The 15131-nt window shown below is 33.8% G+C and overlaps 1 protein-coding gene and 1 non-coding gene across 2 annotated transcripts; one reads left to right on the top strand and one right to left on the bottom strand.

Moving 5' to 3' along the window:
- Nucleotides 1-939: 939 nt before the first annotated feature.
- Nucleotides 940-2898, top strand: LOC100527689 (VQ motif-containing protein 19). The gene has a single exon (XR_005887638.1). It is a non-coding gene; the product is annotated as a VQ motif-containing protein 19 (transcript).
- Nucleotides 2899-6942: 4044 nt separating this feature from the next.
- Nucleotides 6943-14726, bottom strand: LOC100796209 (probable bifunctional methylthioribulose-1-phosphate dehydratase/enolase-phosphatase E1). The gene is made up of 12 exons (XM_003540421.5): nt 14360-14726; nt 13569-13705; nt 12758-12853; nt 11534-11653; nt 11308-11397; nt 10918-11094; nt 10326-10481; nt 9518-9667; nt 9266-9367; nt 8155-8264; nt 7953-8071; nt 6943-7215 (listed from the first exon to the last, which is right to left on the bottom strand). The coding sequence occupies exons 1-12, from the start codon at nt 14577-14579 to the stop codon at nt 7124-7126; spliced, it is 1569 nt and encodes a 522-aa protein (XP_003540469.1). The 5' UTR covers nt 14580-14726; the 3' UTR covers nt 6943-7123.
- Between the last annotated feature and the right edge of the window lie 405 nt (nt 14727-15131).

Here is a 15131-nt window from a genome sequence, read left to right on the forward strand (position 1 = left end):
ACTATACATAGAATTGGATAGCCAATAAGGCTCTACAAGAAATTAAAAGGATGAGAATATAGAGTTGGCGATGAACTTGATCAATTCAAAACTAATTCGAGACTTGATTGGTTAATTATATCGATAAGCTTAGTTTTTTTTTATATTAAATTTTGGTTGACGTAATTTGAACTTTTTAATTCTACTAAATAGTTGTGAACTTAAATTCACCTAAACTTAAGGTGGAAAATTTTGATTCATAAACGCTTAACTAAAGTTTGAATTCAATTACTTTTTTTTTTATTAAATCAAAGTAGGTTAATAAATTGACTCTCATTTACATCTGTAGATGTAGGAATTTTATGTATAAAAAAAGAACTTGATTCTACAAAATGCAAAAACAAATATGAAAAACACTCTTCAAACTTTGAACATTTTAATACAAATAACGTCACATCCTCTTATTTTATCTTCCCCTGGCGTTTTATTCGTCTAAGTTGGGCAGGTTGCAAATTTCACTAACATTACATAGCCATGTGAGTGTGGTAGAGGTATAGTTCACACATGATTTGTACGTGAAGTGCACGCTCTGTTTGAAAGTGCACAAAGCAACACAACACAAAGCCACAAAATCTAGGAATGAATAAATAGAATGGGTGTTCTGATGAAGCATGTATCTATCTATGGTTCATCATCATCATCCTCAATATCCCATCACGTATGAAAATGCAATAGTCTCAGCAGTTAGGCCCTGAAGTCAATGCCACAAATATTTTTTAACGCCAAATTTAATGATAGCTTTGCCAGTGGTGGTGTGGTACAGATGCCTCATACCAAAATTCCCAAATTCTACCAATTCCCTTGCCCTTGTGTCTTTATAAATCCCAAACCTTGTTGGGGGCATTTTCTCTCCAGCCAACCACACACACCCATCAAGCCCCACCAATTTTTATTTTTATTTTTTAAAAAATTCAGTTTTCGAGAGAGAGATATTTTATTTCTCTAAAAAGGTTTGAATAGTATGAGAAAAAGAAACCAAAAAAAAATAGTAGTATATAGTATTGAAAGTTGAAACAACAAAACACAAACACAAGCACAATAAGCAAAAGCAACCCTCTTTTCTTTCATTCAACCCTCCTTTCTCCCCCCCTCCCAGCCTTGTTTTTCACTCTTCTATATTTCTTCTCCAATCCCCACCCAAATCACCCCTAACCCTTTTGACAGATATTAATTTGTTGGTTTTGGAGCAAGGAGAGAGAGACATGGAAATCAGCTCAAGGCTTCAAGAGAGAGAGAACCACAGCCACAATCACAACCACCACCACAACCATAACCTCCCTTCTCCTATGAACTCTCCAACAAGCAATGTGAGCAACTGTATGAGCAGCAGCAACAGCAATGGCATCCAAATCCCAACACCACCCCTCACTCCCAAAACCATTCCCAGATCTGACTCCAACCCTTACCCTACCACTTTTGTCCAAGCTGACACCTCTACTTTCAAGCAAGTAGTCCAAATGCTAACTGGCTCATCAGACACCACAAAACAAGCATCACAAGATCCACCACCATCATCCAGAAACTTCAACATACCCCCCATCAAGACCCCACCAAAGAAGCAACAAGGCTTCAAGCTCTACGAGAGGAGGAACAACAGCCTCAAGAACAGCCTCATGCTCAACACCTTGATGCCCAATTTTGCTCACAATCACAACAACAACAACTCTCCAAGCTTCTCACCAAGAAATATGCCTGAGATCCTCTCCCCAAGCCTTCTTGACTTCCCTTCCCTTGCTCTCAGCCCTGTCACACCATTGAATGATGACCCTTTTGACAAGTCCTCTCCTTCATTGGGGAACTCATCAGAGGAGGATAAAGCCATAGCTGAAAAGGGCTTCTACTTGCATCCCTCTCCCATGACCACTCCAAGAGACTCAGAACCACAGCTCTTGCCTCTGTTCCCAGTTACCTCACCTAGAGTCTCATCAGAATCACCCTCTTGAGGAGATTGGAGAATAGATTGTGTTCCTGTGTTGTGGATGATTTAGATAGAGAGAGAATGGTTGGTGGTTAATTACATCATGGGTTTTTTTTTTTTATTTGAATGGTTTATGGTTTCCTCCATCAACAAGGTTCAAAAGCTTTGGTCTAATTGCAAAAGTGGCTTTCTTAGCATGAAATGGCAACTCTTTTCTTTATTCTCCTGCTTTGTTTTCCCACCTCAAAATATTGCTATCTGTTCTTGTTTTCCCTTTCCATAAATGAAAAAAAAAAGTGTCTTTGTCGAATGAATTTTATTTTATTTTTCTCTCCATGTTCCATCTAGTTTTTCAAGGGTTATTCTTGTTTGGAAAAACACATCTTGGGAATTATCATGAGCCAGGGTGTCTCTTTTGATTGAGTGTGATGATGAATTCAATGAATAAGGGTCTTCTTCAAAGTGTCTGTTTGTGTTTGTGTGTGATTGCCGTGTCACACCAACCACCACCAGTAAGAAGTTTGTGTTGAGACGAAGAGAATCCAAAGATGGTAAATTGAACAAAGACAAGGGAATGAGGTTGCTTGGAAGGGACACATGTTACTGGAAATCAGTGTTGGAAAGGACATAACCGTATCCTAAGTTGTCATCATCGCAGAAAGATGCACCAAAAGGAAGGTGGGTGGGTTAACTTGATGAAGATTGAAGGGTGAGAGTGAGAGGGTCCCTCTTATTGGTTATATGCCAATTTAGTCTAATCAGTTTCTCAAGTAACTCAAATCCCAGATAATGATAATGTGCTTTTGCTTCTTTTTTTAAAAAAATTTCTTTTTCTTTTTTCTTTTTTGGCTGACACCTATCTGGGAAGAAAAAACCCATTTCTGTAGCAGTTTTCAAGTACCTATCTGAATAAGAAGTAAAGCAAAGATGACTTTTTCTTTCTTTGGTTTGTTTGTTTTAAAATGCAGAACATTTATGCATGATGTCAATACTCAACTTGTACTTCTTACAACACTCTAGACATAGGACCTATGTATCATATATGTGTAATGTGTTGAAATTTATCATAAAAATTGTGTGCTGTATAGGACCTAATGCATGTTTATTGATCATATTAATTTTTGGTGTGTGGCCCGCATACAGAGGTTAATGTTTTTCCTAGTACTAGGGAAACAAAGACCAAAGTTGAGTTTCACAACACTATGGTGTGTGGTATGAGAAATAAAACAAGGATAAAAAATCTAAATTGTAATTGTTGATCCCTAACATGATTGTACAGGAGTGGCAAGACTATAGACACATAGTGCATATTCTGAACTTTTTCTTTCATTCTTCTTTTTCCTGTTATTGTTGAAATTTTGATCAGATTTTCACTCTTTTAAAGCACGGGTTGCTCTTTAAATAATAAATAAAATATAGATTAATAACCACATGTGGAGATTTTAACATTTTCATAATTTATTATAGGCTTAAACATGTTTTTATTTCTAATAAATATTTGATTTTTACGATTGTTTCCTAATAAAATCTTGTCTTACATTAATTATCTAATAAAATAATTTTATTTTTAGTCCTTGATAAATTAGTAATTTTTATGTTTATTCCCTAATAAATTAGCAAATTTTATTTTAGTCCCGACTATTAACAAATGAAAATAATTTATAAAAAATAAATACAAAATTCATTAATTTATTAGAGAGGGACCAAAAATAAAATTATTATTTTATTAGGGATTCAAAACAAAAAATTATTAAGAAAAAGACATAAAAATTAAATATTTATTAAGGATAAAAACATATTTAAGTCTTTATTATATATGTTATTAATTTTTTAATTAACAGTTACCATATCATTTAAATTGCATTTCATACTTTAATCAATTCTATATATTCAAGTTATATCAATTTAAATAAATCAATAAAAACAAAAAAATAAATGTACTATGCGATTAGCAATAATTTATAAAAATGAGCAACCAAGAAGATTTCTTCTCTCTCTATCTCTTTCTGTTTCCCCTTTCTTTGTTCTTGTTTTCTTTATTTAAATTTTCTTATATTGTAATGGGAGGCATTGAAGGGTAGACAAAAAAACAAGAAAGGAGATAAGATAGAGAAAGTGGGATATTTGTTACAATCATCATGCTAATAGAAAGTAAGGCCGAAAAGAAACCATATGTAAATAACAAAAGCAGAGAAAATGTGAAGACCACCCTTTTTCTTTTTCTTCTCCCTTTTAGACTTTGTTTTGTCATTTAGGTACATCTAGGTTGGACCCAATTGCTAGTGCTGGTGCATTGAACAATAAACTGCCAAATTTTTTTATTTTTTTAATTTCTCAGAGTTTTATACAACTTCCAACATCTTCTAGTACACTATTTTATTTTATTTTTTTACAAATATAACAGCTAATTAGATGGTTTGTAATAGGACCAAGTTGCTAACTCGATAACTCCACATGAAGATATAACGAACAAAACTGAAACTAACTTTGAGGACCTTTCGTTATGCAACCAAGATAATAACCCCTTTACGTTATAGAAATTATATTTGCTAAATTAGTTCGTACAACTTTTTTTACATAAGAAAGATAGAAATAAAAAGAAAAGAAGAAGAAAATTATGGAATAAGATTAGTGATATGATAGAAAAAGAAATAATGTAACGGATGTGTCAAGTTGAATGTTATTTTAAACTAGGCATGTTGTCTATACTCTCCTTAGCCTTCGTGGAAATAGGTAGCGGATTTTTTTATTTTATTTTCTTCTCTCTTTTTTAATAGTTTGTGGATGCAAGCTGAAAATCTATACTCGAAAGAGTTGGACCAAGAAAATTATGCTATAAGCTTATTCACTGGATTCTGTTTTCTATATGATAGAAAAATAATTAATAGAGTTTGTGCCGTGCTAAGGTTAAGACATGTTGCAAGTTCACGGAAGAAAGCTTGAAGGGTACTTATTTTGACTGGAATTGTGTTTTTTGGTGTTAAGTGTTCTAATTTGTTGTTGACGTATACACACCTACAAAGATTAATTAATGCTTTAATACTCCAGAGAAATTAACCCTTCAAGTTCAAAGTTCAAAATCAGCATGAGAGAAAACTGAAAAGGCATGCGTGAGTAACAATATTCCTTAAGTATTACACATAAATTCCCAACACGCTACGAAGCTTGAACAGAACTCTATGTATGTCAGCTTGAGTGGTTAAAGGTAAAAGGAACTTCTTCTCTCTTTCACTTCGTCCGCACCAATCTAAATATAACAAAAGTAACGTAGGAATGATGTAAAATTTTATATCAAGATATTTACTCCTTTTGCAAATCGGGAATTATAATGTGATTCCTTTTTGCTGTATCCGGTGGATTTTTCTTTCATTACTTACATGAGAAGGCATCTTGACTTGCCATTCACTAATTGGGTTGGATTAAATCCTTTTACTTTTCTAAAAAACACTTACATCATTCCTAATATATATATAAAAAAGCAATATCTTAAACTTTCTTTCCCAAATAAGTGGAATTTTTTCATGTGGAAATGTAATTTCTTACCTAGAAAATATCACTTAACCGCCCCTTAAATATCCATGATAAAAACATAACTATCTAACCAGTCTTTTTTACCTGCCATGTAAGTATGTTTGGATAATTTTTTTTTATAAATACTTAAAGAGAAAAAAAAAAATAGATTAAATCTGTTGCATAAGTTGTCAATTTTTTGGTTTATCTTTAGAGAAACTGTTGAGATTTTTTGAGATCATTCCTCAATTTATTTCAAACGTTGTTAGAGTTGATATAAGTTCTATTGTGTTTTTACGTGATTTTTAATAGATATTTTGGAGGTGTAACTTGTTCAATCAATTCATTCTACTTTATTATTTTCTTTTCACATAAATAAGAGCAAATTACATAAACACTTCTTCTGAGATTTATTCAACTTACATATGCATTTCCTCTTTTTTTTTTTCATCCTAAAAAATCTCTTTAACTCTTGTCTTTCTATTACAATAGCACCCCCTACACCTCTAATGATGTTAACTCCATTTAATTGAAGGGTCATGTGACATGCGTGCGTATATTTTTCCTCCTAAAATGTCCCCATCTCATCTTCTTCGTTAAGCACCTTAAGAATTATTTTTGCAGTGAATGAAAATTTCACAATCTTTTCCCATTTAATCAAAACAATCAACTAAAAATTACACAAACATATACAATAAAATCAATAATTAAACCCAAATCTGAATATGTGAAAAAAATCAAAAACCAAATTAATAATTAAAATCCAATATTCCAAATCTGAATATGTGAAGGAAAAAATCCAAATCCATATCCAAATCAATAATTAAAACCAGATCTGAATATCGTTTCTTACCTAACAAAGACAACTCCAATATGATGCATACAAAAAATCAAATCGAAATTAAAAACAAAAATCCATTGTTATTGTGTTCAACATATTATCTCATGATATGTGGCTTCGACAAAGAGTAGAATGATCTATGAAAATGGCGAGCAAGATTTGCGAGAACTCAAGATCTGCATAGAGATCTGACTTCCCTCTCATTGTTATTGCCACCATTCCCCTCGTCCTCCCCCGTGTTGCCGCCTCCCACTTTGACAGACAATGTAGGCACCGGGCGAGGCAGTCGCATCATCAAACCCCACGATATCTATGACTCCATTCTCGACCACATCGGTGTTTGATTGTTCCATAGGTTAGGTTTGTTGGAAACAAAGGGGAGGGCACTTTTGAATTTGCAAAACAAGATGAAAACGTCTGTTATCGTTACTAATAACGTTAGTTAAGAATGTTAGAGGAGGGGAGATCAAAGAAATGTAAAAAAAAAAAAATTAAAAAAAATGAGTGCAATGTTTAATTTGAGTAAACCTCAGGAGGAGATTATCGTTATTTGTTCTATAAACAATTATAGAAAAGTTTATCCAAAGAGACTCCATCCACTAATAAAGTATTTCTCGTTACTCGGAGGCTCTCGTGAACAAGAATATATGCCTTATTTATTTACTTTTTTTGGTGAAATATGTGCCTTGTAATAATACTGATGAAAATGCACAGTGACTATATTTAAATCTTATAAAAAAAAATGAGAGATGAAAGTTAAAACTTGGAGAAACTCATAAAACATTTAATGCCATTTCAGAAGACTGCTACTGATCTTAGATCTCCGAGAAGGATTTGATTGTCTTGAAGCCATGATTGTCAGGGAGGGGTCCATTTCCAGGTCGAATAGAAATTATCACCTCCAAACCTGAAACAGGATAATTGTCAACAAATTTATGTGCAGACAAAATAAGCAATTTCTTATTTGGTATTATAAGTGGATCCTATGGAAATTCCTCTACCACACCAATTAGGGGGGTCACACTCACACCATTGGCACTTGTGTATGTAATGTATGGCCTACACAAAAATGCCAACTGCTGGGTGTGTTTAATCTTGATTTTTGCTTGCAGTTAGCCCCAAAGGACACAATGAATGTTGGTGCATCTGGTGTGCATACGACTAAAATAGCTCTACAGATAAATAATTGAAAACAATTTTCTATGAGTTTTTTTTATCCACAAGAATCGAACTTAAGTATTAGATGGTTTACAATAACCTCAACGGTTCAACAAATTAAGCTAGACCCTATCAATTTTCTACAAGCTTAATGTCAATCTATTCATTAATATAATATGACAATAAGGTGGTTTCTATTTGATATTGATGTAAAATATTTTACACTCATTTTCTGTTCCATGTAGCATACATAATTTTACACTTGTAGTGAATCAAATTTAAATATTAAATGATTAAATTTATAAAGTCTTCATTGCAATTGAAATGAATCGGTTACTATAATCATGCGACACTTTTTAAGTGTATGGTTCAGTTTACTTTAAGATATACCAAACATTGGACTAAGTTTATTGATAATGTAACAAGTTTAAGAGAAGGTGGATAAAATTTAACTATTAGATTATGGACTAGGAAAAATGTTCATACCTGCTGCCTTTGCAGCTGTGGCTTCTTGATATACATCAGTGACAAATAAAATATCTGATGGTTTATCAACACCAAGTGACTCAGAAATTTCAACATAACTGCGTGTTTCTCTTTTGTTCCTGCATAAGGAAGTTTTGCATGAAATACGTATCTTTAGACAGGAATCGTCAAGGGGGAATATAATAATAAAAAAAAGCATTACCCCACTGTGGTGTCAAAAAACCCAGATAAATATTTTCTTAGGTCCCCATGGTTGGTTTTTCCAAATATTAGCCTTTGAGCCAATCTGCTACCACTAGAATATATGTATACCTGTTGCATAGATCAGAAAGAGGAATTCAAACACAAGAAAATATGCTCTCCAAACATCAGATGAAGAATGCACACAAAATGTGATTGCTCTTTAGTTCATTCTTGAGCCAACAGTGAGTAACAATTGCCTAACCCTCACAAACTTTGGCCGAGAGTAGAGTTGTATAATTTTACAATTAAAAGAGATAGTAACAAAAATAAACTTGAGAAAGAAGACAGACAGGAAGCATTCGGTGCATATACATGTCACATGGTTGGCATCTTGGACATCCAAACATAAAATGGCTAGATATAAGACATCTAGCATTTATGTTTTAGACATTCAACGGTACCCTGAGCAGAAAGATTTGTGCAATGCAGTCAAGTAGACTTTCTTTGGATAGGTGGTGCCTCGGAGGAGACAACTGTGATGCCAATTCTTTAGGCCAATTCTCTGTGCCTATTCCTTGGTAACTCTAGTGGGACCATCGGTGAGTCAACACGTAACAGAAAGAAAAAAAGAATGGTACTATGGTAAGGATAAAGGAGATAAGGATATGTAATGGATGGATGGATGGCTGGCAGAGTTAAGCAAATGTTACAAAAGGAACTCTGCTTGGTGGGGCAATATCCACTATCCAGTCTATTTGAAGGGAGTCCTGCCTACACCAAGGGGCCCGCTGTAGGCATCTAAACCAAACCAGAGAAAAGAGGAGAGTGGATATAGAGTTATTTATAAAAAGGGAGATAAATAAAAAGGATATATTGGAAATTTAAATAAAATGGTTAATAGGTTTGGAAAGGAATCATATGCCCATACAGACACACGGGTTCTGGGCTTAGCTAATAGAGGGCATCATGACCTATGGTTATCATATACCCCTGTACCAAATATTGGCATCTTGTCTAAGCATTAAAGATGCCTATGGTCAAAAGGCAGGAAAATAATTAGCAAACATCTGTTGTGAAACTTAACAAGTGAACCATAAAGAGGTATAGAGCTAAGAATCAATGAAAACAACCTTTATACCCAAGGTGTGCCACTTTTCTAGAGCTTCTGGTACATCATCAAAAACTATTCCCTCCAATTCATTATTCTCATAACCAGTTCTCCATATGTGACCCTGCATAGATAAACAAACATCAGCAATATCACAAATATGAATTCAACATAGAGAACATTTCAACAACATACTATTCTCCGTGGTGTCCTAAGACACACAGTTCAGTATAATTATGCCTCTGTTTCATCTTCTTCAACAAGGTTTAACTACCTGCAACTCTTTTAAGGCAGTGATCTTTCTATCAGCTTTAATCATAGCATTCACATTGGCAACGAGTGCAGCAACGACTTCCTCTTTCCCAGCATCATCAGGAGGGATAGGCACAGCACCTGCAATCCCTTGTTCAAGGTCACTCTGAACCTGTTATAAAAAATGAGCCAGTAGTCAATGGTCCAAATTCTCTGAATACAATATACATGAAATCTCTGGATCTCAATTAAGATAAAGTGTATTATCCTTGTTTGATACAAACTACACTGGGGAAGAAGGTGGGTTAGTCCTTGGTTTCCATACTTATTATTACCATAAATTTTATCTAAGCAACTTTAGGGCGTGCTTCCATAATACTTGTTTTTATCATTTCCTTTACAAATTCTTGAAAAGACGAAATCACATAAAAACAGTGTGATATTTTTTTAATCATTAGTGAAAACATAGCAACTGAAAAGTTAAAATGAAAAACAAACTGAACACACCCTTAGCTTCCTGTTCATCTCTTTTCTACAGTGATGAACCACTTTTATTTAATTTTATGCTTTAATAAACTCCAAGAAAAGTATAATCGCTTGAGGAAGAATTGAATGATATAAAACAACACAAAACTTGCTCATTAATGCTTTTAATATTCATGGACAGTGTAGTTCAAAACCACAATCCCACTCACATCTGCAGTATATCATTTCAGTGTCAATAAGATTTAACATTTCACAGTACTTGACTACAATCATTCAATGCCTAAACCATATATTCCAATTGGAGGAATATAAATACCTTAAACACACAGCCTATGTAATCTTACTTGGGAACAAAGCAACTTGATATCAGCTTTAGTCTCGGGGGTATCATATGTTAGAGATAAATGCCTCCCAACGTTATCACGGGCATATGGGAAGAGAACCTCAGAAACAAATGATATGGGAGTAGTAGTTCCTTCAATGTCAAGAACAACGCAACGCTGCAAACCAAATAGAGATAAAAATCAACAATTTATTCTGAACCACATGACAATCACTGCAAGATATGGGAAGCATCCTATTTTCTATGAATTGGGAGCTAGCATTATCAGTCAACTAATGATAGAGGATATTGTTTCAAGAATTTAACAAAATAAAAATACTCACAAATGTAGGGTTCATTTGGTTTGAGAAAACATTTTCTATTTTAATTTTCTGTTTTCACTTTGTTTTCTATTCTCAAAATTTTGTATAGGAAATAGTTGTTTTCACTGTTTTATGTACAAACTTATGAAAGCAGAAAACAATGAAAGATAGGTCACATTTTTGTAATTAAATGTAAAAATATAAAATATAAACAAAAAATATTTTCTCAAAACAAACAGCCTCTTAGTGACCTAAAGCTTTAAACAAAAAGGGAGGATTATGTGAACTCACTGGGAATGGATCACTGTCACCATTAGATTTCCTTGCTTTAACTGACACATTTGACTCCCCAGCAATACTTAGACCCCTTCTTGCACTTTGTATTGGACCATGATTCGGAGTTGACCAGTCCAATCCCATTTGATGAAGTTTGAGAGCAGCATCAAAGAGGTAATGGTAACACTCAGACTGGAAGGAAAAAACATAAATTTACCAAAGGAGTGTTATACTTTATGGAAACTCCAAGTATGAGCATGACAACTGTAAATAACACCCTCCCTAGGGTCCCCACCCCCCCAAAAAAAAACTGTTATTTTTTTTTGGAAACTCCAAGCAGAATGCTAAGAAAAAAACATTATATGAAATTGATTGCAGTCTTCCTGGGGAAATGTAGATAAAAACCTGAGTTTTAGCACTGATCCATGAGTCTCCCCAGACAAATACCCCATGGTTGCGAACAAGCACTGCTGTTGCTTTTGGGTAGTCTTCAATCTACAAATTGGGGGAAAACGAATAATAAACTACGCTACATCACCCACGATTTCTTTGGGGGAAAAAGTAGATAAAAATCATCCAGAGTTCCCAACAGCTATTTAATCCAAATGCAGAATCATTAGAAGAAACATACAGCTTTAGCAAAAGATTCTGTGAGCTGATACTCGTAGGCCGTGTTCTCAATTATGGGGACAACAAGTTCATCATAATAGCCATGCCCCTTGATTCCTTTTATCATTTCCATGTGAGTGATCTGCCATTTGTGGAGACAACCACAGTCAAATGAAAATAGTATTACAGGAAGAGGAAATAAAAGCATGGGACAAGACAATGAAGCAGAGCTAAACTTTCTAATTCTAGGTACAAATTTCTCCATACATGTGGCAGAAGCCAATAATTCTCAAGAAAATTGAACATTTTTCGGCAAATAGCTAATCAGCATATCCAAATATAATGGAGATGAACTACAAAATGCTCATCAAGTGTCAATATTTCTACCTAGGGTTATCTCCAATTTGATAATTATTTCACTGTTTTTCAGTAGCATGTAGTGCTTATTGTTTTCTAAAACAAGAGAAGCAGATAGAGGCTTCCAAACCAAGAGGATAAAACAACTAGAAAGCTAATTATGCCTCCAAGAAGGATGTCCCCATGCAACTCCTTGATTATATCATTTGGAACTTGAATCTTTTCTCCACATAATTCTCTTAGAGTGTGTTTGGATGGAGAAATTTAAAATTTTGAGAAATTTTAAATTCTAAGAATTTCAAATACTTCAATTGAAATTCTTTTATTTTCAAAATTTTGTGTTTGGATAAAAAAAATTAAAATTATGAGGATGAAAAAAATAAATGAAAAAAAAGAAAAAATATGATTGGTGTGCTAGTTATACGTGTTCCTCTATGCTGACACCCGATCGATATTTTAGGAGCTGTGTTTCTTGAAGAAGATTGTAAAAAGAGAATTTCAATTTCTCACCTTTTAGAAAAAAATTGAAATTTCAGATTTTTAGTTGTTTAAAATTATATTTTAAAATTCCAAAATTTTAAATTCTTCATAAAAAGCATCCAAACAATGAATTCTAAATTACAGAAATTCAAATTCTCTGATAAATTACTTTCCTCAGTTAAAATTCTATATCCAAACGCATTCTTAGAGAAAGAGATTCTTGTTTTTTTCAAAACATTTCTTGCCTGTGTGGAATTTAGCACTCAACAAATAGTCTCCAAGCAAAGAGATTATTGCTCGGCTTCATTCTCAACTAAAAAATATGTATCATAATTTTTGAAAGTGTGTCTTTAATCTCAAGACTCCAGAAGATTTGAAAACAAAAAATCATCCACGTACAAATACTTACTCGAAACTCCTTTGATAAAGGATTGATCATTGTTACGAGACAAGACTCTATTCCATGACTGTGGAAAACAGCTGCAGCATCGCGCATTTCATATGCCTAAAAAGGAAGGGAAAGAAATGTAAGATGCATATATCAATTGCTAATTGCTAATTTATCAAGAAACGATAATAGTTGTAAGTTTCTAAGGTCAGCCAACTGTGGATTTGACAAGAGATAATTATTCCAATGAAAATTCCCAGACACTATTCATTTGCCAACAGTAGACATTTCCTGTTAGAAGTGAAAACTTACATATATTATAGAATTTGTGAGTGTATACTCTGTAAGTTAACTCTACTAGTTAGAGTTAACCTCTAGTTATTTAGTACAGCTGTGTACAGCTGTCAGTTAGTTAGAATCTCTGCTCTTTAAATATATGTTAGTGCTCATAGATTCATTTGAACCAATTGAATTTTCTCTTATGAAATCAATAATATCAGTTTTTCAACAGGATCTATCAGATGTGATTCAAGCAATTGGTATGGAGTAGTTATAAATTGAATGTCACATTTAATTAATACTACCATAAGTCCAAATGTCTGATACCATTGACCTTAACACTGACATTTAAGTGGTATCACTCAAATATTTCAAAAGCATAATAAAAACATATTGTACACGAAAAACAAATACCAAGACAACATATTGGGTAGTTGAACGATGTCACATTAGTGTTGTGAAACCTCAAAAGAAGAATGCCTATATGAAACTCTGGACCACTCAATTACAGTAATTTTAACCATTCATGCTTATTTTCTTGAACCAAACTTACCTTCTTGAAAAGTGGATCACAATCACTACACTTAGGAGGCTTGTGCGGCCAAGGTTTAGGAGATGGAGCAGACAAGACAGACCCACTGTGTGATAATACATACATGTCCTCTGGCTCCATTCTTTCTTTCTGAACACCTGCACACATTTTTCAGCAAAAAGGAGAAACAAAACGAAGCAATTATTACCACAAGTTGATAGAATTCCATCATCTCTTTCAGAGAGCTTCTATAGAACTTATTTTAACTCATGAAAAATTACTTATTATTATTATTCCTATAAACTCTTTTTAGCTTATTGCAAGGTAACAAGCGCTATCACATGACAAAAACTTTTTTTTTGGTGGATATCACAGTATTTGTGGTAGCCTCCACAGTCCACATGAAGTAATCCTACTCGAGTCAGGTAAAACCACTTTGGGCAATAAAGCTCTTCTTCCAAGTATTTTAAATTTTTAATGCAGCTACATATTGAGGACTCACTCAAGACTACTGTTTACTAGAACAATGGTACAATCTTATTCTTATGTCATTGATTCACCTGCTCCATAGTATGTCATAAAAACTTATCTAATAACCTCTTAATTAAGCTGTTTATCCAACCAACGAGGCAATAACCACGTTGAATTTAATAAAATCCATAATGTTTAAATTGACTAAAAAGGATCCAACAGCAGAGGGGAAAAAAAAATCTAGCACAGACCCAGAAACCAAACAAGCCTGAAATGACAAGTAAACACCAAAAAATCCAAACTTGGGACACAGCAACCAAAAGGGTAGAAACGAAAGATACCAGAAGGGGCCATGAGTATGAGCTGCTGAGGCTTGGGAATTGAGTCATCGTGGACCTTCATGGAGATGCTGCCACCTGTCCCTGTCACCCATCCAAGGGTGTAGAAATGGCGACACAGTTCAGCCATCAAAGCCCTCGTCTCCTTCACTGCCTTGCCTTCAAGGTACGCCTGAGACGACGTCGTCCCCACCTTTACGCCGTTCAGACCAATGGCTGCCATGGATTCTAGAGAGAGAAAGAGTCTGTGTGTGTATGTGAGTGAGTGGAGCTTAATTTTTAAGCTATGGTATGGTATCTATCAACATAAATCAGTGTCTGTGTTGTGTTGGAATACTTTCAGTCAAGGATAGGACAAAATTATATAGGTGTCACAATTCTATTTGTAATCGAGGGTTTAAATAGAGTTTGTTGCACAATTTGTGATTACCATCTATGGCTGCTTTATTTTTTTTTTAAATAGAATAATATCACAGGGAGTTTGTAACGTATTATTATTGATTAGCTAGATTATTCATTGAATTAGATTATCTAATGTTATTTATGGCTTTTACATGTAAAGAGGGAATGTTTCTCCACATATAAATAAAAAAAAATAATTAAAATATACTTATAATAATTTGTAAAAATTACATAACTTAAAGAGTAGTATTTGGGTAAAAATGTTGGAGGTATTTAATTCATCCACTAACATTTGAATTCAAAATTTTGTTTAATCTAATTTCATTCAAACTAACCATTTGTCAATTGTTTGTATACTGTTCTGGAAAGTCTG

This window comes from Glycine max, chromosome 12 (assembly GCF_000004515.6).
Source record: "Glycine max cultivar Williams 82 chromosome 12, Glycine_max_v4.0, whole genome shotgun sequence".
In the NCBI taxonomy this organism is placed as follows: domain Eukaryota; kingdom Viridiplantae; phylum Streptophyta; class Magnoliopsida; order Fabales; family Fabaceae; genus Glycine; species Glycine max.